This window comes from Ambystoma mexicanum, chromosome 6p (genome assembly GCF_040938575.1).
Source record: "Ambystoma mexicanum isolate Mex_15411 chromosome 6p, UKY_AmexF1_1, whole genome shotgun sequence".
NCBI classification, from domain to species: domain Eukaryota; kingdom Metazoa; phylum Chordata; class Amphibia; order Caudata; family Ambystomatidae; genus Ambystoma; species Ambystoma mexicanum.
The window spans coordinates 1303988853-1304015639 of NC_090935.1; the positions used below are offsets into that span (position 1 = coordinate 1303988853).

Sequence of the window (26787 nt, forward strand, 5' to 3'; positions counted from 1 at the left end):
GCCAACAGTAAGCCACGCCTTGAGGACGCACTGGCTCCTGATCGTAAATTCACACTAGTGCTCATTGCTGCTCACACACACAGGTCACATCAAACCGGCCGAGCCGCAGACCCCTGCTAAACTGCATTGAAAACAGCAGCAGTTAATGGGCAGCCAAGATCAACAGCTATTACCATCAGAAGATGTAGGCACGAAATTGTTGCCATGGGGACTCTGTTCAAATTTAAAGGAGGAAAGTGGAGGTTGTGGGGGGAAGCGGGTGTGCACACAAAGCTAGAAGTCAAGTTAGAGAGTGACTTGACTCCAGCAGCAGTGGCAGACTGGCAGTGCCACTTGCCAGCCCGCCTGCATCTTGCTTGCGTCCTGCGATTGCCTTCAGCAGGGTAAGACAGAAGACAAAAAGGTAGGACCAGGGGTAAGTAGACCGAAAGAAAAAGCGGGGGGGGGGTTCGGGGTTGGGTTTGGCCTCATTAACATGCACAATGGGATGTGATGTCACCAGAAATTAGCATATGAAGGTGAAAAATGCAAATGTCATTAATGTGGATTTGCATAACCATACAAATGCACAGGGCAAATGGCATTGGTCTTTCATAAAATCAACACAAAAACCAAAGGACCATATTTTACCCTTATAATGTTTTGAAAACATTAAAAGGTGGGCACGTTCTAAACTCCAAGAAGCAATTCTAATGTTTGCCCTGCAACATGCAGTCCCAAAAGTTGCATTTCACTTTTAGCGGTTCGTCATATTTCATTAGGTTGTATGGTGCAGTGGAGAAGCGTCAGACCTGCAAATCTGGCAAACGCTGTTCGAGCCCGGAGGTCGGTGTTAAAAGGACAAAATGATGGTCAATGTGTGTCGTTTTACACACAGACATCTAAAATACCCGGAGGGGATGGCGTCCGCCTCCTCTGAAAAAAGTGAGTGGATGCCGTCCACCCACATGCACCCTCAACTTGAGCCCTGGGTTGGACCAGGAGTCTTTTCCGCCTGGAGGTGCCCCAGTTACGGAAAAATGAGGGCCACAAGCGCTCTGTTCTGTCAGTATGAACAGAGCCCCCATGGCACTCGTTACTGTTACAGGAGTGGTTTTGGAAAGTCAGGTGCTCCGTGCACGGTATAATGAACCACTTAACATGCATCCTTTACCATTATTTTTATTTGACAATTTAATGTGATAAATGGAACAAGTTACTTACCTGTAACTGTTGTTCTCCAGCATGGGTCTGGCATGGATTCACATGCTCATGAATAGTCCCCATCGTCAGGCTGGGAATCCTCGGTATAGAAAAAATCAGTTTCAGTTTAGTTTCTGAACTGTCTTTCTACTAATAACCAATCACTGGTCTCTGGGTCATATACTGCCCCCAGCCAATGACTGCCCTATACCTATGCCCCTCCTCTGGCAGCCATCCTCAGATTTGGTAGCACGTAAAGTGGCAGTAGGACCAAGAGAAGAGCCGCAGAGGGGTAGGCGGGAGGGTTCGCATGTGAATCCATGCCAGACCCATGCTGGAGAACAACAGTTACAGGTAAGTAACTTGTTCCTTCTCCAGCATGGGGTCTGGCATGGATTCACATGCTCATGAATATAAGAATACATATCAGTACACACATGCACAACCACAGGAGGTGGCAAAAGGCTCAACATTAAGCATTACATAAACTCAACATTAAGCAACTCTTACCTCCTCACCAGGCCCACCTTCAGGCGAACAGGTTGCGCAGCACTGCTTGGCCGACCCTGGTCTCCTCCCTGGAATCCCGGTCGACGCAGTAGAATCTCGTGAAGGTGTGCTTCGACCTCCAGTTAGCATCCCTGCAGATGTCCAGCAGGGGCACACCAGACAAGAAAGCCGTAGTAGCAGCGATCGCTCTGGTCGAATGGGCTCTTGGACGGCCGGGCAACAGTCGCTTGGCCAACCGATGACAGTGCATGATGCAGCCGGAGAGCCTTCTGGAAATGGAAGCCTTCGAGAGAGCCTTCCCTTGGTTCACAGGTCCAAAGTTCACAAATAGCTGTGATGTCTTCCGAAAACTCTTTGTTCGGTCCACGTAGAACATAAGCACCCTAGCTACATCCAACGAGTACAAAGTCCTCTCGGCCAGCGACAAAGGCGATGGAAAGAAAACTGGCAACACCCAGGGCTCGTTAAGATGGAAGTCCGATGGCACCTTGGGCATGAAAGAGGGGTGCGTTCTCAGCACCACCCTCGTATCGTGAAAAGTCAAGTATGGAGGCTTGCAGGATAGGGCCTGAATCTCTCCCACGCGTCGTGATGGTCACAATGAACGCTGTCTTCGACGACAGGAACTTCAATGGAGCCGAATGCAAAGGCTCGAATGGTGGCCCCATGAGCCTGGTCAGCACCACGTTGAGCTCCCACGCCGAGGCTGGAGCCTTCAGCGGCAGGAACGATCGGAACAGTCCCTTCATAAATTCTTTCACCAGTCGATGAGACCACAAGGACGGCCGTCCTGCAGTTCTGGTGTATCGGGAGATCGCTGCCAGGTGTATCTTGATGGAAGCGTGAGCTAGTCCAGCTTTGGCCAGTGACAGTAGGTATGGTAGCACTTGAGGTGCCGTAATCCGTAGAGGGTTGATCTTCTGTGCACGGCACCAGTGTAACGCTCACCTGATTCCCACGGAGACGCTGACCCAAACTGGACTGCTACAGTTGCTTCTATGACTATGATGAGGCGTAGAACTCGGAAGACGCTCTGGGCAGGACCTCCGAATATTGACTGTCTGGCTTGTAAGGCGAGTTTTCTGCAGGTGGAAGAAAAAGGGGTAATTACAAGCTGGTTGGATAAGTTCTCCCACCAATCTTCTGCTTTTCCCACTTCTTGGTTCTCGACTGGTCTCCACGAACTCTCACCTTTGGTTTACTAAAGCCGAGCTCTCCATCCTGCTTCTGGTGCAGGGGCGCGTGGAATCCAGTTACGTCACTGGATGATTTCAGTGTTTAGGCTCAGTGCCCTTTTGTGGCTTGTAATAGTCCTTCAGGTGCCGAGGAGCTGTTGGCGACACCACCACTGCTGTGCAAGAAGTGGCTCGTGAGTATAGAAGATCTGAGGCCGCTTCTGAAGGAGCACCCTTTTATAATGTCCTTTTCTGTCTTTCAGGTGCCGAGATGCTGTGGGCGATGCCGCCACTGTTGCACGTGCGGTGGCACGTAAGTATAACTGAATTGTGGCCGTTTCCAAATGGGCGCCTCTGATAATGTCTTTTCCTTTCTTTTAGGGGCCGAAATGCTGAGGGCGATGCTGCCGCTGCTGCGCGTGAAGAAGCGCGTAAGTATTACTGAATTGTGGCCACTTCAAAATGGGCACCTCTAATAATGTCTTTTCCTTTCTTTCAGATGCCGAAATGCTGAGGGCGATGCTGCCGCTGCTGCGCGTGAAGAAGCTCGTAAGTATAACTGAGTTGCGAACCCTTCGGCTCGGACACCACTAACAATGTCTTTTGTCTTCCAGGTGCTGGAATGCTGCCAAAGCGAAGGCCGCGGTGAACTCCGGTGTGATCACGGATGGATAAGGTAAGCGAGCGCAGCTGCGAGCGTGTTGCCCGTTTTCTAACCTTATGTCTTTATTTGCAGGTTGTCGGAGACTGGACTCTTGTGGCTGAATTCTGGTGAGTAGATGTTCCTGTGCCTTTTCTTCATCCACAGGTTGCTGCTCGAGAAGCTGAGGGTGTGTCTGGACCTGGAATGCAGGAGCCGACTCGGTGAGCGTCCTGCTGCTGTTGCAGAATAACGCGAAGCACGTGAATTCTATCGGACGTGGTTTAGTAGTGGAGTACCAAAGTAGTGGAGAAGTGCTTTGGTGCGTATTCTTCCTCCAGCCCCACCCAGGTAAGAAAAGAGTTCCAGTGTCAGAGGATTAGCATCACCCCACCCACGTAAGAAAAGAGTTCCTGTAACAGAGGATTGGTCCCTCCCAGCCAGTGGCTGGGACTTCACCCAGCTTGGATTGTTCTAGGTGAGTATGCAGCATGGTCTGCCACAGGTAAGTCCACCCAATCACTACTGCACACTTTAAGAATATGAGCCCAGCGCCCATGGCGCCGGGACTGTGGTTCCTTATGAGCCTGGCGCCAGGACATGGTCTAAAGGGCCCCTGTAGGGGTCTGCTGGAACCAGGGGTGTGGATGATGAGCCTGCTTCCGGGGACGCTGGGTCAGTCTTGGCTCCTCGGGAGTAGCGCTCATGACAACCAGACAGAGAACCTCTTCCAAGAAACTCTCTGCAGTCAGCCAGGATATTGTATCCTCCAAACACTAGTGCTGCAGGAGCCAGGCCTGCAAGTTCAGTGACTCCGGGTCGTGATGAAGAATGGCACCTCCCTCTCTGGAGAGAAGATCTGCATCCGTCGGCAGCTTGACTGGTGGGGACGCTGAGAGGTCCAGAAGGTCCGGAAACCAGATCTGTCTCGACCACGCCGGTGCGACTAGGATCATCCTGCAGTGGGACCTCTTGAGCTGGCTGATGAGTCGAAGCAGCAGCGGCAACGGAGGAACCGCATACAGGAGCAGGCTGTCCATGCTCCTCGGCTGGGGGAACCTGCTGGCGAACCTCTGGCACTTGGAGTTCGCTGCCGTCGCAAACAGGTCGATCTAGGGTTTGCCCCATCATTGGAAGAGCCGATCCACTTGATTGTGGCGTAGTTCCCACTTGTGGCACGAGCGCAGCTCCCTGCTGAGTCGGCAATGGTGTTTTTTATTCCTGCCAGATGGAAGGGAACCAAAAACATCCCCTGGGCGACGGCCCAGGGCCACAGATCCTGGGCCTCCTTGGATACGGCTGGGGATCTGGTGCCACCCTGCTTCCGGATGTAGAACATCGTGGTGGTGTTGTCGGTGAAGATCCTCACGACCTTGCACTTGAGGGACGGGAGGAACGACTTGAGCGCCCAGAACACGGCGCAGAGCTCCAAGATGTTGATGGGGAGAGACCTCCCCTCCGGGAGCTAAAGGCCTCTTGCGTGGAGATCTCCGGTGTGTGCACCCCATCCCTCCAGGGAGGTGTCCGTTGTCACCGTCTCCTGATGTACCGGGGTCTGGAAGTCCGTGCCCGCCGTGAGGTGTGCATGGGTGCCCCACCACTGAATCGCCCGATGGAAAATCTCGTTGAGCAGGATCTTGTCTTCGAAGCTGCCCGCCGTTTGCATCCAGCGGGTGTCGAGGAACTCCTCCGTAGCCTGCACAGGTGCACTAGATAGATGCATGAGGACATCATACCGAGGAGGGACTTGATGGATCCCACCCTGGCCACGTCCGTGGCTAGCAGGCGCTGCACCTTGCCTAAGATGGCCTTCGCCCTTTCCTCCGACGGAGACGCCAATCGTTGCACTGTATCGAGCTTCGCTCCCAGAAACAGTGCCACCTGCGACGGAACCAAATGGGATTTCGGGTAGTTGATGGAGAAAACCAGCTCCGTGAGTAAGCGGACGGTCTTCGCCATGTGCTCGACGGCGAGTTCTCCTGTCCTTGCACTGATGAGCCAGTCGTCCAGGTAGGGGTAGACGTGGATCCCCTGCAGGCGCAGCCGCGCCGCTACTGGTGCTAGGCACTTGGTGAACACCCTGGGTGCTGACTTCAATCCGAATGGCAGAGCTCTGAATTGGTAGTGGCGTTGATGGACTATGAATCTGAGGAACTTTCAGTGTCCTTTTAGGATGGGGATGTTGATGTAAGCATCCTCCAAGTCCAACGACGATAGGAAGTCACCCTCCTCCAGCTGTCCCAGCACGTGCTGGAGAGTGACCATCCTGAACTTCTGTGCCTTGATGTATTTGCTCAACCGACGTAGGTCCAGGATGGGACGCCAACCGCCTTTCTTCTTTCTGACGAGGAAGTATCTTGAGTATACTCCGGAGCCCCAGAGCCTCTTGGGGACAAGCTCGATGGCACCCTTTCTTGAGCATCGCCTTCACCTCCAACAGCAGTTGAGGGACGTGATTTTCTTTCCTGGCCACGGGAGGAATGCAGGGACACTTTTGGAATTTCGAGCACCCAACGGTCGGTGGAGATGGACTCCCACACACTGACGAACTTCGCCAGCTGGCCTCCCACTAGGGTGCTTCGGTGGGGGCCCGACGCTACGGGCAGTTCAATCTTGCTTGGAGGCAGCCTTGCCGCCTTAGCCTCCTTGGCGACGACGCTGAGATCCTCCTTGCTTGCCGCGATCTCTGTAAGCCTCCTGGGACGAGGAGTGGTACGTAGAGGAGCCACCGCCTGATCCCTTGGAGGCCCCTTTCTGCCTCCGGCACTCCGAAAGGGCCGTCGTTGCTGAAGGACTCCCAGGGCTCGGGCCGTCTCTGTGTCGGCCTTGATGGCCTGCAGTGACTCATCCACTGTTTTCCTAAACAGGTTGTTGCCGAACGGCATGTCCAAAACCCTGGTCTGCACGTCCTGACGGAAGTCTATCGCCTTGAGCCAGCCACGTCGTCGAAGGCAAACACAGTTGCCTAACTGGCGAAACCCGGTGTCGGCAATGTCCGTTGCCACCGTTATGGCGTGGTCCGACGCCACCTCACCTTCCTGCAGAATCTCCAAGGCCTCCGCCCTCTTGTCCTCTGGTAGGAAGTCCAGTAGGGGAGCTATCTTGTACCATAGCTCCCTGTCGTAACGGGCCACAATCCCTAAGGTGTTGGACGCCTTAATTGTCGTTGAGATGACCGTCGCCCCATGGCGTCCAATTTCTTACCCTTGCCGTCAGGTGGGGAAGTAGAGGTTGAGGCTGTCGCCCCTGCCGCCTTCTTGGCTGCCGCTGAGATGACCGAATCCGGCGTAGGTTGAGCCCTGAGGCACAAAGGGGTGGCCTCGGGGACCCGGTACTACTTCTTGTACCTGTCCCTCTTGGCAGGCGTCATGGACGGGTTCTTCAGGATCGCTAGTCCCTCGTCCCAGATATCGTCGAGTAACGGTACAGCGAGGACCGTCTTTCTCTTGACCTCTCGCCGTTGATAGAGGAAACCCTCCTTCTGTTCCTCAGGGCAGAGCTGGAAGAGCTCGGATGCCCTGGCAATCATGGCGTGAAAGGAGCCAATTTCGTTGGGAGGGGAAGCCCGAGGGAGTGGTGATGGAAGGTCCGTCCCGTCGTCACCACAGTCGTCATCCGTCCCTGTCGTCGTATCCGTCGCCGTGTCATCCCTGCGGTCCAGTGAGGGGGATGAGGGCTCCACGGGTCATGGGGGCATGAAGGATGGGGAGGGATGAACTCTCCTCCGCTTGTTCGGGGGGCTTCCCGACGGGCCTGGTTCTGGATCGTCCGCCGGGTTTGTGGTAATCTCGACCTCATCTCCGTGCATAAGGTTTGGATTGCCATCAAAATGGCCGCCGAGTTGTCCCGAGGCTCGGGCAATGGCTGCGACGGGAGGGAAGGCTGCTCCTCCACTGGGGCCTCGTCGGTGCCACCGTCGCTTTCTTCGACCACCTCTTCGGGATCCCTCCCGTGGGATCGTACCTTCTCGAACCTCTCGTTGAGGTTCTTCACGGTTTCCACCAGCTCCTCCTCAGAGGCTGAATCCGTGTCCGTGATGGCCATCCCCCCCCCTCTTATTCCACCGGGGTCTTCGCGGGGGTCTTGTCGATGGGCTGGAAAGAGGATTCCCTCCGCGGTGGCAGGGAAACTCTGTGCCCCGAGGTGGCCACCACAGGCTTCGCCAGGGTCGCCTCGACTCCCTCGATAGAGGCCTTAGCCGGGTGAATCAAGGCCTTCACCACCTTGGGCGCGCTCAAGGCCTTCACCTTGGGGGGAGGGTCACCGCCTCGCTCCCCCTCGGCTGAATCCTTCGAGATCGACCGGGGCCTCTCCAGAGGCTTACCCAGGTTCTCGGATTTCCTCTTCCCCGAACCAGAGCGTTGGCTCGTGGTTGATGGTGCCGGGGAAGGCGCGCACTGCCTGGCAGCCGAAGAGCCCGACCGTTCGTCGCTCCCAGTGCCCGCGGACTCGCAGTGCCTAGTCTTCTGTTGGGCCCCCGTCGCCAGGGCGCCCTCACAGGACGTAGAATACCGCTCGGACCTTTTCTTCTTCTCACCTGCTGGGCCCTTCAACCAGCTGGCGAGGCGGGTACGACAATCCCTCATGGTCCGTTCCGATAGGTTCTTGCAGAACGCACAGTCCTTCTCCACGTGCGTCTTGTCCTCATGATGGCAGTAGAGACATCTTGCATGCTCGTCCTCCTTGAAAACATTCTGTAACCCTCATCCAGGGCAGTTCCTGAACAGCTTGGACCCAGGCGTCGAGCTTCCCTTGTCCTGGGCCATGTTCATGGTAGGCCTCAGATCTTCTGGAATCCTCCAAAAAGCTTAACTCGACGAAAACTTCACCTTTGAGGGGCATAGAAAATTCCAAAACAGATCCCCGTTGATCGGAAGTAGAATGGTGGAGCTTGAGGCTCGATTTAACCGAAAAATTAGAAAATCTCTTTGAAAAAAGCGCAAAAACGCAGTAAAAGCTCGAGAGCTATAGCACGAGGACTCCCAACACTTGAACGTGCGGTAAAAATCTGAAGATGGCTGCCAGAGGAGGGGCTTAGGTAGAGGGCAGTCATTGGCTGGGGGCAGTATGACCCAGAGACAAGTGATTGGTTACTAGTAGAAAGACAGTTAAGAAACTACACTGAAACTGATTTTTTCTTTACCGAGGATTCCCAGCCTGACGACGGGGAATATTCATGAGCATGTGAATCCATCCCAGACCCCATGCTGGAGAAGCATACATCTGAACCATGAGGCCTGCTTTGTGGTGCTGCACTATCTGAAGCAATCGAGCAGAAGGCAAGATGCATGTAACAAAGCCAAATTAAGTTAACACTGGTATTCGAGCATTTTTTTAAATATATTTTTGCAGAAGGCAGATCGATTAATCAGTGCGCCAACATAAACAGACAGCACCAGTTTAAAAATGTCACATAAGTGTTAGTGCATCCCTTGGAAGAAAACGCTCTCCCAATGTTCTATTACAATGGGACCCAATCACTGCCAAGCACTTTCAGTAAAAACCCATACAAGCCACTCGAAACAGTGTGCATCAGCTGGCACTATGCCCTCTCAGCCAAGGCTGGAAAATACAGTTTTCTAATTGCTTTTTAGTCCATGTGGTTTTACAAGGACAGTACACTTGCTCAGTTTTCGGTGCACTAGTGAATCATTTCAATTTTTTATTGGACATTTGGATGGCGCCTATACACATTGTTTCCCGGCGCCACAAGACAAGATAGCCGGGGGGGGGGGGGCATGGGAATCAGAGGAAACAAGACGGTGCAAAAATCAAGATTCAATAGTCTTTTTTTTGTAACATACTATGTCTAGATCCCCTCTGTATGTTTATAATGCTGTGTGACTTTGCTGAATTTTGTGTTTTTCAGCTTATTTGTAGAGTAGTCCCCTTATTGTTCTACTCCAACCTGTCAACACTGCGAAGGAGCTGTGTGCAGGTCTAAAGGTTTACACTTTCCTTTGGAGGCAGATCAACATTTAACACAATCTTAGTTATTCCATGCTGAAGCCTACGATCACTTGTGTACAGGCTCGCTATAAATGACTAATCATATCATACCACTGCCATTCAATGCGTTAAAACCAAGCGTGGTGACCGTAAAATATGAGGATTACAGAAAACTATCCATTATACCAAACCCATCGAACAATTGTATCATTAGCACTTGTGTCAATAGAAACCCTGCGTTACATGTGTATTTATACGTGGATAGGAACAGTCGTTAACCAATATATCGGCTACAAAATGACAAAGAGAATGCGGGGGGACACTAGTCTTCTGTTTGTTTACATCAGGTGGGTGCCCCCTTTGGTGAAAAGAAGGACCCAAATTGTCTTTTGTAAACCCCAGGCATCTGAATCAATTGAAAGACTTCAATCCTGTCATTCCTTATCCCCCCTCGATTAACAGCCATCATGTTCTTATCAGACTATCGCTTTCTTTCTGAAATGTCTATCTATACCCGGCCCTTCGTTATCATTGCCAAGTGCACCCTTATCTGCAATTCTTAGATTCCTACCCCCAATAATAACCTCACCCTACCCGCTCCAAAACATCTTCCTGCCTTTCCATTTCACCCCCTCACCCCACTGCCCGCCCCAAGTGTGCATGGGCGTCCCCTTTGATATAACCTTCCACCATCTTTCAAACAACCCTCTGTCGCACTAGTGTCCACTCTTACTGTACAGACAATGTTCCCTTCTGTTTCCATCGCTCCAGCCTTCTAAAATGTCAACAGAGTCTCTCCCACAATGGCTGCCATCCTGTCTGCGCGCGGCCTTCTAGACTCACCGTCTTCGCAGCAAGCCCAGTCCGCTTGTCCCATAGGAAGTCCGTCTTGGCGGCTGAGCCGAAACACGAAGAGTAACTATTTCGTACAAACTGCTTCTAAGTGGCCTGCTGGTGCGGGGGACGCAATATCCAAATAATGCATGAAGGCCTGACAGAGCCTAGAGCTAATTCACTTATTTAGCAGAAGTGATGCCCACCAGGAAAAAGTTCAAGTGTTAACAACTTCAAAGTACAAGAAAGCAGGGGATAAAATGTAGCCACCATGAGAAATGTTGAAGCAAATTTCAAAACCCACTTAGGAAAAAACTAGTGGTGGAAAGTGGTTTTGCCAATCCCCACAAACATTGCCTAACAGTGGGGATGGAAAAGAACAAGCCCTGGTCGGGGGTCCTCTTTAAGACTAAAATAGCAGCTGGACACCTTCACAGTGTCAATTTGAATGTCTTGATGAGTGAAGGAAAAAGGAACTATCGCACAGAAGAGGTCAAACAGACCAAGAGGTCCTGATCTTTTTGACACATAGCTGACAGTTTACCCCACCTACAGGCATAGATGGAGTTTGGAGTGTGGTCTCCTAGAGTAAGAAGCACATCCAGGATATCGTGCGACAGATCCCACTCTTATACCTCTGCCCATCAGCAGTAAAGCATGAAGGTTAAGGCTCCTGAACTCGGGTGGAGCATCTGGCCCCGATTGGGAGTGCAGATCCACCCCCGGCTAGAGGAACCAAGGGGGTCAGATTGTTATGTTAACTTATTAAGCTCTCTTTCACCCCAGGGCATCATGGCGCTGGAGGAGAGACACAATTCAACTACAAATACTAGTGGTAAAACAAATGTTTTCAATGCCTTCCTGAATGTAAGTGATTTGGAGAATTTTTCAGGGTCAGGGGAAGACTATTCCATAGTCGAGCAGAGGCAACAGAGGATGCTCGCCCGGCAATGCAGGAACGCTGAAATGAAGGAACAACAATTAAACCCTTGGCAGCTGAGCGTAATGGCTACGTAGGAAGGTAGCAAGTAAACTTGTTGCAGAGGAATTCAGCCCCTTGGTCATGCAGGGCACGATGTACTAAGAAAAGGGCCTTAAAGACAATACGCTTAGTAACCGGCAGCCAATGCAAGGAGCACAACAAAGGTGATGTGTGGGCCCCATAAAGGGAGTCAGTGGCAACCCGGGCAGCCATATTCTGAAGGCGCTGGAGCCGCTGTACTAGGCCCTTTGGTTGAGACAGATATATAATGAGTTGCAATAGTCTAAGCGACTAAGCACCAAAGCTGAAACTACGGGATGAGGTATTAGCAGGAGTACCTTTCCCAAAATTCTAAGATGGAAATGCCCCACTTTGCAGACAGCAGTCACTTCCGACTCCATAGAAAGTGAGGCAGAGACTATCACCCCCAGATTCCTCACCTTACTGGCCGGGACTGGGAGAGGACCCATAGAAGAAGGCCAAAAGGAGGAAACCCAAAGTGAAGGATCAGGAGGGGAACCCACCACCAACACCTCTGTCTTGTCTCTATTCAACTTCAACCAATTGAGGTTCATCCAATCCCCAACGGCCACCAGGCACCGCCGCAGGCATGACGACAACTCAGCCTCAATCAATCGATCAAGGTCTAAGTGAATCAGGATCTAAGTGTTGTCGGCATACGAATAGCACCTGACGCCGAAGGAGCGGATGAGACACACAAAGGGCCAGATGCAAATATGGAACAAGTTACTTACCTGTAACTGTTGTTCTCCAGCATGGGTCTGGCATGGATTCACATGCTCATGAATATTCCCCGTCGTCAGGCTGGGAATCCTCGGTAAAGAAAAAACCAGTATCAGTTTCGTTTCTGATCTGTCTTTCGTAGTAATAACCAATCACTGGTCTCTGCGTCATACTGACCACAGCCAATGACTGCCCTCTACCTAAGCACCGCCTCTGGCAGCCATCTTCAGATTTGGAAGCACGTGAAGTGGCAGTATGACCAAGTGAAGAGCCGCAGAGGGGTAGGCGGGAGGGTTCGCATGTGAATCCATGCCAGACCCATGCTGGAGAACAACAGTTACAGGTAAGTAACTTGTTCCTTCTCCAGCATGGGGTCTGGCATGGATTCACATGCTCATGAATAAAGAATACATAGCAGTACACACATGCACAACCACGGGAGGTGGCAAAGGCTCAACATTAAGCATCACATAAACTCAACATTAAGCATCTTACCTCCTCACCAGGCTCACCTCAGGCGAACAGGTTGCGCAGCACTGCTTGGCCGACCCTGGACTCCTCCCTGGAATCCCGGTCGACGCAGTAGAATTTCGTGAAGGTGTGCGTCGACCTCCACGTAGCAGCCCTGCATATGTCCAGCAGGGGCACACCAGATAGGAACGCCGTGGTAGCTGCGATCGCTCTGGTGGAATGGGCTCTCGGACGGCCAGGCAGCGGTCGGTTTGCCAACCGGTGACAGCACATGATACAGCCGGAGAGCCATCTGGAGATGGAAGCCTTCGAGAGAGCCTTCCCCTGATTGACAGGTCCAAAGTTCACAAAGAGTTGTGACGTCTTCCGAAAACCCTTCGTGCGGTCCACGTAGAACTTCAGCGCTCTAGCTACATCCAGCGAGTGCAAAGTCCTCTCAGCCGGCGACGAAGGCGACGGGAAAAACACAGGTAACACCAAGGGTTCGTTGAGATGGAAGTCCGACGGTACCTTGGGCATGAAGGAGGGGTGCGTCCTGAGCACTACCCTCGTGTCGTGGAAAGTCAAGTACGGGGCCTTGCAGGAAAGGGCCTGGATCTCTCCCACTCGTCGTGCGGAGGTGATGGCCACAAGAAAAGCTGTTTTCCACGATAGAAACTTCAACGGGGCCGAGTGCAGAGGCTCGAACGGAGGTCCCATGAGCTTGGTCAGCACCACGTTGAGCTCCCACGCCGGGGCCGGAGCCTTCACCGGCGGGAACGATCTGAACAGTCCCTTCATGAACTCTTTCACCAGACGATGAGACCACAAGGACGTCCGGCCCGTGGTTCTGGTGTATCGGGAGATCGCAGCAAGATGAATCTTGATGGACGCGTGTGCCAGACCAGCTTTGGCCAGCGTCAGCAGGTACGGCAGTACTTGGGGAGCCGTAATCCGTAGAGGGTTAATCTTCTGTGCGTGGCACCAGACAGAGAACCTCTTCCATTTGTGTCCGTAGCATTTAAGAGTCGAGGACGCCCTGGCCTTTGCAAGAACCTCTCTGCAATCGGCCGGTATGTCGTATCCTCCAAACTCTAGCGCTGCAGGAGCCAGGCCTGCAAGTTCAGCGACTTCGGGTCGTGGTGGAGGATGGCGCCTCCTTCCCTGGAGAGTAGATCCGCGTCCGCCGGCAGCTTGATCGGCGGGGACGCTGACAAGTCCAGAAGGTCCGGGAACCATATCTGCCTCGGCCACGCAGGTGCGATGAGGATCATCCTGCACCGTGACCTCTTGAGCTGGTTGATGAGCCGGATTAGCAGAGGCAAGGGAGGGAACGCGTAGAGGAACAGGCCCTCCCAGGGGAACGAGAAAGCATCGCCCATGCTCGTCTGGGGAAACCTGCTGGCGAACCTCCGGCACTTGGTGTTCGTCGCCGTCGCGAACAGGTCGATCTGGGGTGTGCCCCACCGTCGGAAGAGGCGATCCACCAGATCCTGCCGTAGCTCCCACTCGTGGCACGAGCGCAGCTCCCTGCTGAGTGAGTCGGCGATGGTGTTTTTTATCCCTGCCAGATGAAACGGCACCAGAAAAATCCCTTGGGCGACGGCCCAATGCCACAGGTCCTGCGCCTCCTTGGACAGCGCCGGGGACCTGGTTCCGCCCTGTTTCCTGATGTAAAACATGGTGGTGGTGTTGTCGGTGAAGATCCTCACCACCTTGCCCTTGAGGGACGGAAGGAAGGACCTGAGGGCCCAAAACACTGCACGGAGCTCCGGGACGTTGATATGTAGGGACTTCTCCGTCGGGAGCCAGAGTCCCCTTGCGTGCAGATTTTCGGTGTGCGCTCCCCACCCTTCCAGGGAGGCATCCGTGGTCACAGTCTCCTGGTGGGCTGGGGTCTGGAAGTCCATGCCCGCCGTCAGATGCGCGCGGGTGCCCCACCACCGTATCGCTCGTCGGAAACTCTCGTCGAGCTTGATCCTTTCCTCGAAGCTGCCCGTCGTCTGGATCCAGCGCGCATCCAGGAATTCTTGCAACGGGCGCATCCGGAGCCTGCACATGGGAATGAGGTAGATGCAGGAAGACATCATCCCGAGGAGGGACTTGATGGACCTCACTTTGGCCGCGTCGGCCACCAACATCCGTTGCACCTTGCCCAAGATGGTCCTGGTCCTCTCCTCCGACGGGGAGGCCAGAAGGGACACTGTGTCGAGCCTCGCTCCCAGAAACAGTGCGACTTGCGCGGGCACCAGGTGGGATTTGGCGTAGTTCACGGAGAATCCCAGGTCCGTGAGGAGTTGGACGGTTCTTGCCGTGTGGACCACGGCGAGCTCCCTCGTCTTGGCGCGGATGAGCCAGTCGTCCAGGTAGGGGTAGACGTGAATCCCCTCGCGGCGCAGCTGCGCCGCCACCGGTGCAAGGCACTTGGTGAATACCCTGGGTGCCGACCGTAGTCCGAAGGGAAGGGCTTTGAACTGGTAATGACGCCCTTGGACCACGAATCTGAGGAATTTGCGGTGCCCCTTTAGGATGGGAATGTGGAAGTAGGCATCCTCCAAATCCAACGACGATAGGAAGTCTCCTTCCTCCAGCTGACCCAGGACGTGCTGGAGGGTGACCATCCGGAACTTCTGCGCCTTGATGAACTTGTTCAGACGTCGCAGGTCTAGGATGGGGCGCCATCCTCCCGTCTTCTTCTTCACGAGGAAGTATCTCGAGTAGACTCCGGAGCCCCGAAGCCTCTTTGGGACGAGTTCGATGGCGCCCTTTCTGAGCATCGCCTTTACCTCCAGGAGAAGTTGAGGGACGTGAAGTTCTTTCCTGGCCACGGGGGGGACGCGCGGGCACCTTCTTTGAAACTCGAGCGCGTGGCCCCGGGCCAGGGCGTCCAGCACCCAACGGTCGGTGGAGATGGACTCCCACACGCTGACGAAGCCCGCCAGCCGGCCTCCCACCGGGGTGCTTCGGTGGGGGCCCGACCCCACGGCCGGTTCAATCCTGCTTGGACGCGGCCTTGCCGCCTTGACCTCCTTGGGGACGACGGCGGGGTCCGCTAGACTTGCCTCGTCCTCTGTAGGCCTCTTGCGACGACGAGCGGGCCGCTTGACGGTAGGAAGCGAAACCGCCGCCGGAAACTTTGGAGGCGCCCTTGCCTCCGCCGCTCCGAAAGGGCGTCCGTCGTTGCAGGACTCCAAGGGCCCGGGCCGTCTCCGTATCCGCCTTGATGGCCTGAAGGGAATCGTCCACGGTCTTCCCAAACAGGTTGTTCCCGTTGAAGGGCATGTCCAGGACTCTGGTCTGGACGTCCTGCCGGAAGTCCGTAGCTTTGAGCCATCCACGACGTCGAAGGCAAACGCCGTTGCCCAGCTGGCGGAACCCAGTGTCGGCGATGTCCGTCGCCACGGTGATGGCGTGGTCCGAGGCCACCTCACCTTCCTGCAGGATCTCAAGGGCCTCCGCCCTCTTGTCGTCCGGCAGAAAATCCGGCAGGGGATCCATCTTGTACCAGAGCTCCCTGTCGTAGCGGGCCACGATAGCCAAGGCGTTGGCCGCTTTAATCGTCGTCGCTGCCGACGAGATGACTCTACGCCCCATAGTATCCAATTTCTTTCCCTCGCCGTCCGGCGGGGAAGTCGATGTGGAGGCCGCACCCCCCCCCCCGCTTTCTTCCTGGCTGCCGCGGAGACGACGGAGTCCGGGGTAGGCTGCGCCCGGAGGCATAGGGGGGCCGTGTCCGGGACCCGGTACTTTTTCTCGTACCGGTCTCTTCTAGCTGGCGTCGTGGAAGGGTTCTTGAGGAGGGAAAGGCCCTCATCCCAAATGTCGTCCAACAGAGGCACTGCGAGGACCGTCTTCCTCTTGGCCTCGCGCCGCTGATAAAGGAAGCCTTCCTTTTTCTTCTCCTCAGGGCAGAGCTGGAAAAGCTCGGAAGCCCTGGAGATCATGGAGTGGAAAGATCCGATCTCGTCGGGCGGAGAGGCCCTGGTGGGAGGCGACGACGGAAAATCCTCGTCGTATGCCTCGTCGTCCGTACCCGTCGTTGCCGTGTCAGTCCCCGTATCATCCCCTCGGGTGGACGGGGAGGAGGGCTGGAAGGGGCGCGACGGTTGAAAAGGAGGTGGTGGATGGATCCTTCTTTTCTTGGTAGGGGGAACACCAGAAGGTCCCGGTTCTGGATCCCCCGACGGGAGAGGTTCCTCCGTCGGTAACGGTAGCCTCGTCCTTATCTCGGAGCATAAGGACTGTATGGCCAACAAAATGGCCGCCGAGTTGTCTTGCGGCGCTGGCAGAGGGGAATCCGACGGGCGAGCAGGGGCCCCGTCGGTATCCTCGACGATGTCGTCGTCGTCACCTGCGTCGGGGTCCATTCCGACGGGCTGGCCTTCTTCCACGCCTAGGCCGTGGCTTAAGACCTCGATCAGCTCCTCTTCTGAGGTTGAGGCCGACTCTACGACGACGCCCTGCCCCCCCTTCTTCTTCCCCACGGGGGGTTTCACGGGGGTCCTATCGATGGGCACAAAGGAAGACTCCCTCCGAGGAGGCAGGGAGATTCTGGGCCCTGAGGTCGCCACCACTGGTGCAGCCACCACAGGCTGAGCCAGGGCCGCCGCGACCGTTTCGATAGAGGGCTTGGTCGGATGGATCAAGGCCTTCACCACCTTAGGTGCGCTCACCGCCTTATCCTTGAGGGAGGGGGCACTGCCACGCTCCTCCTCTGCCTTAGAGCTCGACCGGGGCCTCTCCAGGAGCTTCGCCGGGTGCTCGGCCTTCCTCTTACCCGACCCAGAGCGTTGGCTCGTGGTTGATGGTGCCGGGGAGGGTGCGCCCTGCCTGGCGCCCGTAGAGCCCGACCGTTCGGCGCTCCCGGTGCCAGCGGACTCGCGGTGCTTGGCCTTATGTTGGGCCCCCGTCGCCGGGGCGCCCTCAAAGGTCTTAGAAGACCGCTCGGATTTCTTCTTCTTCTCGCCAGACGGGCTCTTACCCTCCAGCCAGTTGGCGAGACGTTGATGGCGGTCCTTCATGGTCCGTTCCGACATGTTGCCGCAAAACGCACAGTCCTTCTCCACGTGCGTCTTGTCCTCATGAAGGCAGTAAAGGCAGAAAGAGTGTTCGTCCTCCTTGAAGACGTTCTGCAGCTGGCATCCAGGGCAGACCCTGAACAGCTTTCCGGGCGTCGAGCTTCCCTTCTCCTGGGCCATCTCCGAGACCGGGCCTGAGAAGCTTTTGGAGTCCTCCGAAGTGTAGCTCGACGAAATCTTCACCCTTGAGGGGCACAGATGAATCCGACACGGGTCCCCGTTGATCGGATGTAGAATCGGTGGAGCTTGAGGCTCTTTTGACCGAAAGAATCGAAGTTTTTTGTAAAAAGCGCGAAAAAATAGCACTAACGCTCGAGAGCAATAGCACGAGGATCCCAACACATGAACGTGCGGTAAAAATCTGAAGATGGCTGCCAGAGGCGGTGCTTAGGTAGAGGGCAGTCATTGGCTGTGGTCAGTATGACGCAGAGACCAGTGATTGGTTATTACTACGAAAGACAGATCAGAAACGAAACTGATACTGGTTTTTTCTTTACCGAGGATTCCCAGCCTGACGACGGGGAATATTCATGAGCATGTGAATCCATGCCAGACCCCATGCTGGAGAATGAAGAGAATAGGAGACAAGGCAGAGCCTTGGGGAACACCACAGAGAAGAGAAAAAGAACTTGAGAGAAAAGGACGGAGTGGAAGAGTCTGGGTTCTCTCGGTCAGGAACAAGGTGAACCAGGTAAGCACCTGACCCGCAATTCCAACCTGAACCAGGCGGGCAAGCAGGATGGGGGGGGGCTACGGTGTTTACCGCCATACAGATGAACATGTCTCGAAGTTCCAGGCCGCATGTAATTTGAGCCCAGTCTGGGGTGATGAAGAAAATGGTGGAACTCAACTTCTGTAGCTTCCCGAGAACCACTAGAATTACAGGAATATACTGAACATAGGAAGGACCAAGACACCACTGACCTCGACAGAGGGAAGGAAGGCAACCAGGGCTGGACTGATGGCCCTCCAGCAGATTGATGTGCTCCCCTCTAATCAGTAGTGGACCACAGTCTGTTCATTGTGAGATTGTTGAGATAAGTATCCGGACCTTTCACAAAGGTGTCATTAACAACTGTCAAGTGAGGCCAAGTGTGTTCAAAAGGATCTTCCCTTGGAACATTGTCCCACCCACCATAGAGGATCCTGTGAAACTCTGAGACCCGCAACACATCCATCAGGTCAACCTGAAACAGACCACAGACATCAAATCAGTCATAGAAGGATACTTGTGAGCAACCGTGCCTTAGGCACCATGAAGATGCAGGATGCCACGAGGAACAAAGACACAAAGCCTTTGGCTGAGACCAGACACTGGGACTGGAAGACTTGTGCTCTCTTCAAGATGATCGCAACCATTTCCTTGGGAGGAAAAGCCTTGCCTGAATGCCTGTCCTGAAACAGACCTATGGGTCGGCATTACTTGAGTCTTCTTAAAATGTAGGGAGAATGGCAGCTTGGACACTGGACAAAAGTGATGCAGTAGACATGTGTAATGGCCCATAAGGCTAGGCATCGGAGGTGGTGTGCAGCCACTCCAAGTACAGGGACAAGCAACCACCGCCCCACCTCATTGGAGCGGACTAAGTCCAACACCACGGTTTTCCACTAGGCAATGCAGGAGGAATGTTGTATGTGGCAACACTGCCTCTCTGGGAAGCTCTGCTTCTACCCTCGCAAGGGAAACTCTGCTTGAACTGTTGGCCAGAATGGGTACCTGCCCTCTACCTATTTGGGCATAGGAGGTGTTGGACCAAAAGGGACATCCCATGGAATCGGAGGAAGTAGACTGCTGGCCATCAAGACCAAAGGACTTCGCTGTAGCCTTGAAACTTTTGGTTTTCTCCAGCGAGTCATTATTTGTAGCCCCAAACAGGTTGTTGGGGTCAAATGGAAGGTCAGCGAGTTTGGTCTAGATGTCCAGGTTGGACCTAGTACAGGAATGCCTGTGCGGTCGAGGTCCTTGCTCATTGCATGAGCCAAACATCCTGTGCCCACAACAGACTATAGTAAATGTGCTGCATCCTTGCCAGGTAGGGATTCTCTGTAGTCTTGGAGATCACACTCCAGATGGTATTTGTGTACTTACAGCATAGATGGCTTTCACATCTCTGAAGGCCGGGCTGTCTGAAGCAAACACCATGTTATCCATGGCATCAAGCTTTTTGCATCCCCTGCCCGAGGCCACAGACAAAATACAAACAGCAGACTTTGATCATGCAGTTGAATCCTGCACCACAAAGCTCTCAGATGTAGGTTATGTGGATAGAACCCTGAATCAGAAGGAGCCAGATGGTGGTTCTAGGCAAGGTCTCAGTACACATCCATCTGGGGAGGAAGCGTGTTTCAGCCAGGACAGTGGGAGCAACTGCTTTAAAAGGGGGAAAATGTCTCCTTTGTGGATCCTGCTCTAGGTCGTCAGTGAGGTCAAACCAGTCCACAGAGGTCATGGGCACAGAGAACCCAAGGGACTCTACAGCACTGGCAATGGTCCCCTGAAAGTATCCATGGGGCTTCACATAGGCTTAGGTGTGAATGAAAAACAGATCCAAAGAAGTAACCAACTCATTGGCATCCCTAAAATTGCAGACCAATGTAGTAAGGTCCTCATCCTGACCATACAGGAGCTCAGGAAAGTCCCCCACCTCACCAGAGTCTAAGGGGCCTAGTCCATAAGGGGTAGGATCACCTTTCTCAAAGAACTGACTATCTTTAATATGAAATGACCGCTGGAAAACTTGGCATAAACTTATGAGCTGTTGGCGCCAAGGCCAGCTCCACTACTTTGATAACCATAGGTGGAGGCAAGCAGCATTGGAGGGGAGCAGTCTCCAGAGCTGGGGCTGAAACAGAGCTAACAGGCATGTGAAGAGTGCTAAAGAGATGCCTCTATTGGTTTCAATAAGTGCAGTGGTGGCCAGGACTCCTATACTGGTGCAGAAGCCTTGGCGAAGATGTCGAGCATTCGATGCTGGAAAGCCTCATGCTTCTTTGGAGTGGAGGAGCTTGTGGGAACAGAGGTGTTGTCATGCCGGGAGTGGGAATGATTGCTTTGCATTATGCAGAAACAAACATCTTGTTGCTTCAAGGTATCTCTTGGAGTGGGGGCCCCTGAAGGGTTTGCTCTTTTTCTTGTTCTTATTGGTAGGATCCGAGGACTGATCTTCATGCGGCTTCTTCGCATGGACTCAAGGTATTTTGGGGGAAGGTTCCAGCATGAGTGACTTTTACAGCATCTTCTTCCAGCCTTTACGGGGAAGGTATATAGTGTAATGCACAACTCATAATAAAGAGAAAATGTTACCAGGAAACCAAAGATTCATTCCTGGACATCATGGCAGCAGTGCAATGTATGCAGTGCAAGTTTAACAAGGCAAAAAAGGAGATGCTTAATAGAGGAATCTGATAAGATATGCTACACAAGGCAAAACATAACTATCAGCATTAAACAACATTTCGTAACAGATCCAAAAGGCAGCATAGTTGTTGGTTTCTTGAGGAAACGGAACTAGCACCCCCCGTGCCCACAAAGATCCCCAGGAGCTGTGGCGTCATCAGCAATTACTGTTGCAGGAATATGGAATAGGAAAATGACAAGCACAAGAACATTGTGGTTAAGGTTTTTTTTTATATCAGGAACAGTAAGCTAAAGTGATGCTGAATTGCATTTTAACTACACATGAGAAATGTCAGCGAGTACCGCGACAGGGTGTAATTGCGCATGGCGATTAATGTTGACCAATCAGTGAAATGGGTACGGAAAGACCCTTGCAGCTTAACATTACTGCACCAAGTATAAATTGGACAGGATTGCTGTTTATGCAGTGTGTGCAGCCGTGGCCCTCTTCCACCCCAATTTTTCTCTTTTCTTACCTCCCCTCCCATGAATGACGTTAAACCCTCTTGGCTTCCATAGGAGTCTGTGGAGGCCAGGACAATATGCACACACACCCAAATAGAAATTGTGTGATGCTGCATTTCAATCATAATGCACCCTTTGGTCTCAAACACTTTGATGACTTTATAGAATATTGTATTGCACCAGGGGTGGGTCATCCATAATGGGCTACGGTGCATCAGCCCACCCATTTTGGATGAGCTGTCACCAAGCCAGTCCTAGGAAAACACTGAACGTTCCTCAGCTGAAACATATCAGCAAAGGAAGCGATACTGGGCTCGGTTCTTGTTCGTACCCGTGCGTACATGTCCAATGGGCCATGCAAGGTTGGGGTGATTGCCCATTGGAGATTCAAGCGGGGTTACTGCATCCTCCAGGTCAGCCTCTGACTCCTCCGCACATATGCAGGAAGCGCTGCCCTCTTCCCAGTTCCTGTTCATGTTGTGCAGAGCCAGCCGACCTAGAGGAGTGGATTTTGGATTGGGGGGCCTGCAGGACAGGTAAGAAAAAAACGTGACTGTGTGAGTAGCTAAGTGTATCATGAATGAGTATGTTCTGTATGCTTGAATCAGAAAGGGAATGTGTATGGATGTGTGAGTATATGTGTATGAATCTATTTGGCAGAGAGGCATAGCTCAAATTTAATCAAAGCAGGTAAACCCCCTTAGCATCCCCCCTCCCCCCGGGTGAGTGAGTCTCTGCTTTGATTCATTAAATCAGCGTATTGTGAGCAGGCCTTTGGTTTGGGAATATATTGAGAGGCTCGCTCACCAGAACATTGTAGGCCTGTCATTTGGGGGCTCCCCTGGACCCCAAATGATTTGGGGATGCGGGAGAAGGAGGTTGCATTTTTTTTATTGGGCATCAATGTTAAAGCAAACATGAAATCATGCTTTAACAATTATGCCCATGAAAAAAAAACAAAAGAAAAAAATACTTATAATAAAGAAGGCATGGCAGAGGCAAAAAGCGTAACCAGATTGGCTGCAGGAATGCAGTCCAGTCTAGCCACGTAACACTTATGTTTGCATGATACATTTTGTTACGTGGCTACACTGGACTGCATTGCTGCAGTTAGTCTGGTTACACTTTATGCCTCTGGCATGGAATTATTACTGGCCATTTATGATGAAGCAAGCCTGTTAAATGATATTATGCTGCTAGACTGGTATATTTTTAATTATTTATAAAGCGTTCGCGCTAGACATGACAGACAAAAGAAAATACAAGAAAACCACCTGCACGATGGATCAGAGCCCTTATCAGCCAGTCCAGTAATTTCTTACTGTGGCATGGCATTTTTAACTGGGCATCTATGATAAAGCAAACATACGTTTTCCTATTGTTGCATGGCATTTTTAATGGCAAAGCCAACAGGAGTATGGTATGTGCAGCTCCAGGCATATCAAGCGTGGCCATGTTTTCTTATAGTATCACTACTGGCATTATGTACAAAAGCAACAGGAGAATGTTCCTACATGGGAGATACTGGCATGTATAGGTGCAGCCAGCAAGGAAATGTTTTTTTATACTGGAATATGGTGTAGAGAAAGGCATCATGAAAATGCATTTGGACATGCTTCTGGGCACTGTTGGCGACTTGCATGTATTGTATTTGTTCATGTTACCCACAAAACCGATTGCAAACTAACTGGCTTTTGACCCAATTGTTCACAGAAAGACAGGTGTATTATGCATCATTTGAACACACAATTGTAAAAAGTTTTCAGGGGAGAACCCCCCCCAAACCTCCCTTGGTTGCTTTGGGCTTCTCTGCAATGTTCGATCGCTTATACATACTTGTGGCAACGATTTACACCCCTCCAATAAAAAAATGTGCCAGCCCCCATTGTACTGCACTTGCAATGTGTAAACCTGATTAAACCTAAAGATTTTTTAATTAAAAAAAAAATCTAGCTTGGCACCTATAAAAGGTACGAACAATGTTCAAATTTTCACACAAGACAAGTGCTCCGAGTGAGACAGCCATAAAATTGTGACTCAGTCATGATAGGGTCATAAGCTTGGATGACTGTCTATTGGTACAGAGTTTCTGAAAAAGCCACAACAGGCATTGTATGTTGCACCAATCAGATCTCTCTCGGACTGTCGCCATAGCATATTTAGAAAGAAGGTTCCTATTGATGTTTGGGGGAAGACATTAGCTATACGACAGAAATAGTACTGATATAGATAGCCACAAAGAGTCGCACAATTTGTAAACTGATATAGTTGTACATTGATCACATCCATTTTTTTAAAACAAATCTTGGAACGTCAATAAAGGTTTATTGTACTCTGTGTAAATGGTCACACTGAATAAAAGATGTAATTCAGGATTATATACAGAAATCAGAAACTTCATACGAAAGTAGATGTGTGATATAGATTGTATGTCAGGAAAAATGAAATCAATGAAAGTATCTCAAGCTCAATTTACCTTAAACTCTTGCCCTAAAACAACGAATGATCTTTCTTGTCCTAACAGTTGGTTTGTTATCCAAAATGCAACCTATTACCCACTCATGTGCTTTCTAATAAATGAAACAAGACTATTCAGAAGGTAGCCGTCTGCTCGGCATGGGTGTGGGGCTCACAGAAAAAGATGCACAACGCCAAACCATAGACAACACAGCAGCATGACTGGTGTAGAGACTCTGAAAACAAAACCACATAAAAGCCACCATAAAAAGCCTCCATTTGCCTCCAAAACGTCATCAGATGCTCCACACTACCATAAGAGCAGTATAGAACTGTGCACCAAAATCTCAAAGAACACCCCACCAAATACAATCAGAGGAGAAGCTTGAGATCTAGCACCTCAAACACACCATCTCCTGAAACCTATTAACTTGAAAGATTTGAGAGAAGACTGACGGTATTGGGTCCCAAGTTATGAAATTAACTACCGTGTGACCCAAGACCAACTCAACCATTTGAAGTTTAAAGAATCCTTGAATATGTTTCTGTTCAGGAAGGCATTTGCTAACAGCACATAAGAAGTGCCCATTATATAAACCCTATGGAATTACATTGCATCTCAGTTGGCCTTCAACAGTAACTTGGGATCTACATGCTTGTGTACCTCCACTGTATTTATTACTATCATTGAGTCTTTCCCATAGCCTCACAGTATCCTGTGACTAAGTTCTGCACAATATTGTGTTCTTTCCACAAGCGCAACCATTCCAGGCATTTTTAAATATAATAACTTACATAAGGAGCTCCCCTTTGTATTTATTCTCTTAAAGATCAAAGAAATGCAGGCAAAGCCCAACTGTGCAGCAAGCAAGCTGGATAACTGTGAATGAGACATTGGTAAGGCAGTGTTTCCAAGACCTCAACATATTACAGAAACAACTTGCTTGACAAAGATCACTAACCTAGAAGATCCACGCAAGTCTTTAAACTCAATATTAAGCAAAGGCAGGAAGGTGTTTTTGCAGAAAGGGCAGGTGGTGTTCAAGTTGGAATCATCTGCAGCCCATCCAGCCATTACCTCTTCATCATACACCAATGCCTCACAAACACGGCACTGAGAGCAGCTGGACATCAAGACCTGCAATAGTAGAAAGGTTTATGGATTAGGCTGTCAAACGATGCCCACACTATTAGAACACAAAGAAGTTTTCAATCTAAAACAAAGTCTAATAACATTAAGGTACTAAACATCATACTACAAACTGCATACAGCTATAATAAAACTTGTACATTTTTAGGAGGACGGTACCAGTAACAGTGATTGTTTGCGCCCCAATATAGAGTAAATTCATGCACCATTTATTCTTCCCTTGTTTTCTTCAGTAATTTTAACATTTGCAATCAATACCTTTGCCGACATTACATTTCCTAGGTAGTAGACAACTTCCTTTCAGCTAATACACGTGTAGCTGTATAGGAGCAAAACTGGGATTGAAGGTTTGCTGATGAACAAATGTATACATATTGATTTAATGAGAGACTGAACAAGATAAGAGTTAAGTTTAATATACCACATTGAAAAATGGCTGAAGCATTTCCCTAAGCAACAGCGAAAACATTATGCATAAGCTGATCTACATATATTTCTGGGGCTAAAGGACTGTTGATTATAAGTGAAGCTTTCATTGATATTCAGGAGATTGTCTAGGTACATATTAAACCCTCCAATAAAAAATTCCACTAGGTGGAATTGTTTTTGTTTAGAAATTATAGCATTCCTCTATTGCTCAGAAGTGCAGTGCATAACTGTTCTCCCTGACTAAGTATGAAGAAAGTATCCACTGGTAGAGATTGTGCACCAAGGTGCTAGATGCAAATAACTGAACTTGGGAGATTAGGCAGGCAAGAAGTAGTTACCTCTACTTGCCCTGTCGCTGTTGGGAGGTAGCCCAGCCCTAAACTCCCCAGTACAGTGCCTCAATGTGCACAGGCCCCCTTCCCAAAATGCACTTTCCTCCCAACGTGGATGCGGGACCGCAGCAGACCCTGCCACAAGCAGGAAAAACCACAGGGCACTGCAGCGAGGAGCCAAGATTACTGTGCAGCTGGGACGCTCCACCAGGATAGGATGGAGGCCGGGCTGGGCGAGCTGGCCTGGCACTGTGACAGTGCCGGAAAAACCAGAGGAGAGCAAGGGGCTGATCCAGCATCCGGGAGACCGTTGCGTGGAAGCTAAACCTTCACCACACAACACACACAGTACCAAGAACACTGCTGGCGAACAGGGAAGAGGGCGGGGTCTGTGAGCCGACACAAAGGTCCAAAAAGAAAGCACGGCTCCAGCAGAAAGTATCTGCTGGAGCCTGCGTGGAGCAACCGCCCACTAGTCCACCAGGGACAGTCATTAAAAACAGAAGGCCTATGAAGGCAAGGTGAAACAAAATAAATTCCCCACACCACCAACAGGATTATATGATTAAATAAATACCTAAAAAAAAGGGTCTGACAAACAAGGACAGTTTGTGTTTGCATGCAAGAAATGTGGCAAAAAGGGCGGGGGGTAACTTGCCCTCATAAGCTTTCCCATAGCCTTCCGCTGTCACACGCGCTAAAGGAAGGTAAGTTATTGGATAAGGTAAGGAACAAGTTACTTACTTTTAACTCCTGTTCTTCAGCATCCTGAACTCAGGTACGGTATTAGGCGCGTTATAACAAACCATTGTAACTTTCATGGATTCACATGCTCATGAATATTCCCTGTCAGCCTAAAGCAGTTTTGCTTTAAACTTAAAACTGTCTGGTACGCAGCTATCCAAGGCCTGGAAATCAAAGACCAAATCTATAAAGCCGCCCTTTACGCCGGTGATGTCCTCTTAACTATGACAAAGCCCAAGGAATCCATGAAAGCTCTGTGGACGGAACTG

General features: G+C 51.4%; 1 protein-coding gene across 4 annotated transcripts in view; it reads right to left on the reverse strand.

Annotated features, from left to right (window-relative positions):
- DENND4C (DENN domain containing 4C) overlaps nucleotides 1-26787 on the reverse strand; it is a 2555958-nt gene that overhangs the window by 308267 nt on the left and 2220904 nt on the right. For all 4 annotated transcript variants that reach the window (XM_069625964.1, XM_069625963.1, XM_069625962.1 and 1 more), the window contains one exon: nucleotides 24826-25001. In XM_069625964.1, the coding sequence (XP_069482065.1) occupies nucleotides 24826-25001 (176 nt within the window). The remainder of the gene's footprint in view (nucleotides 1-24825; nucleotides 25002-26787) is intronic.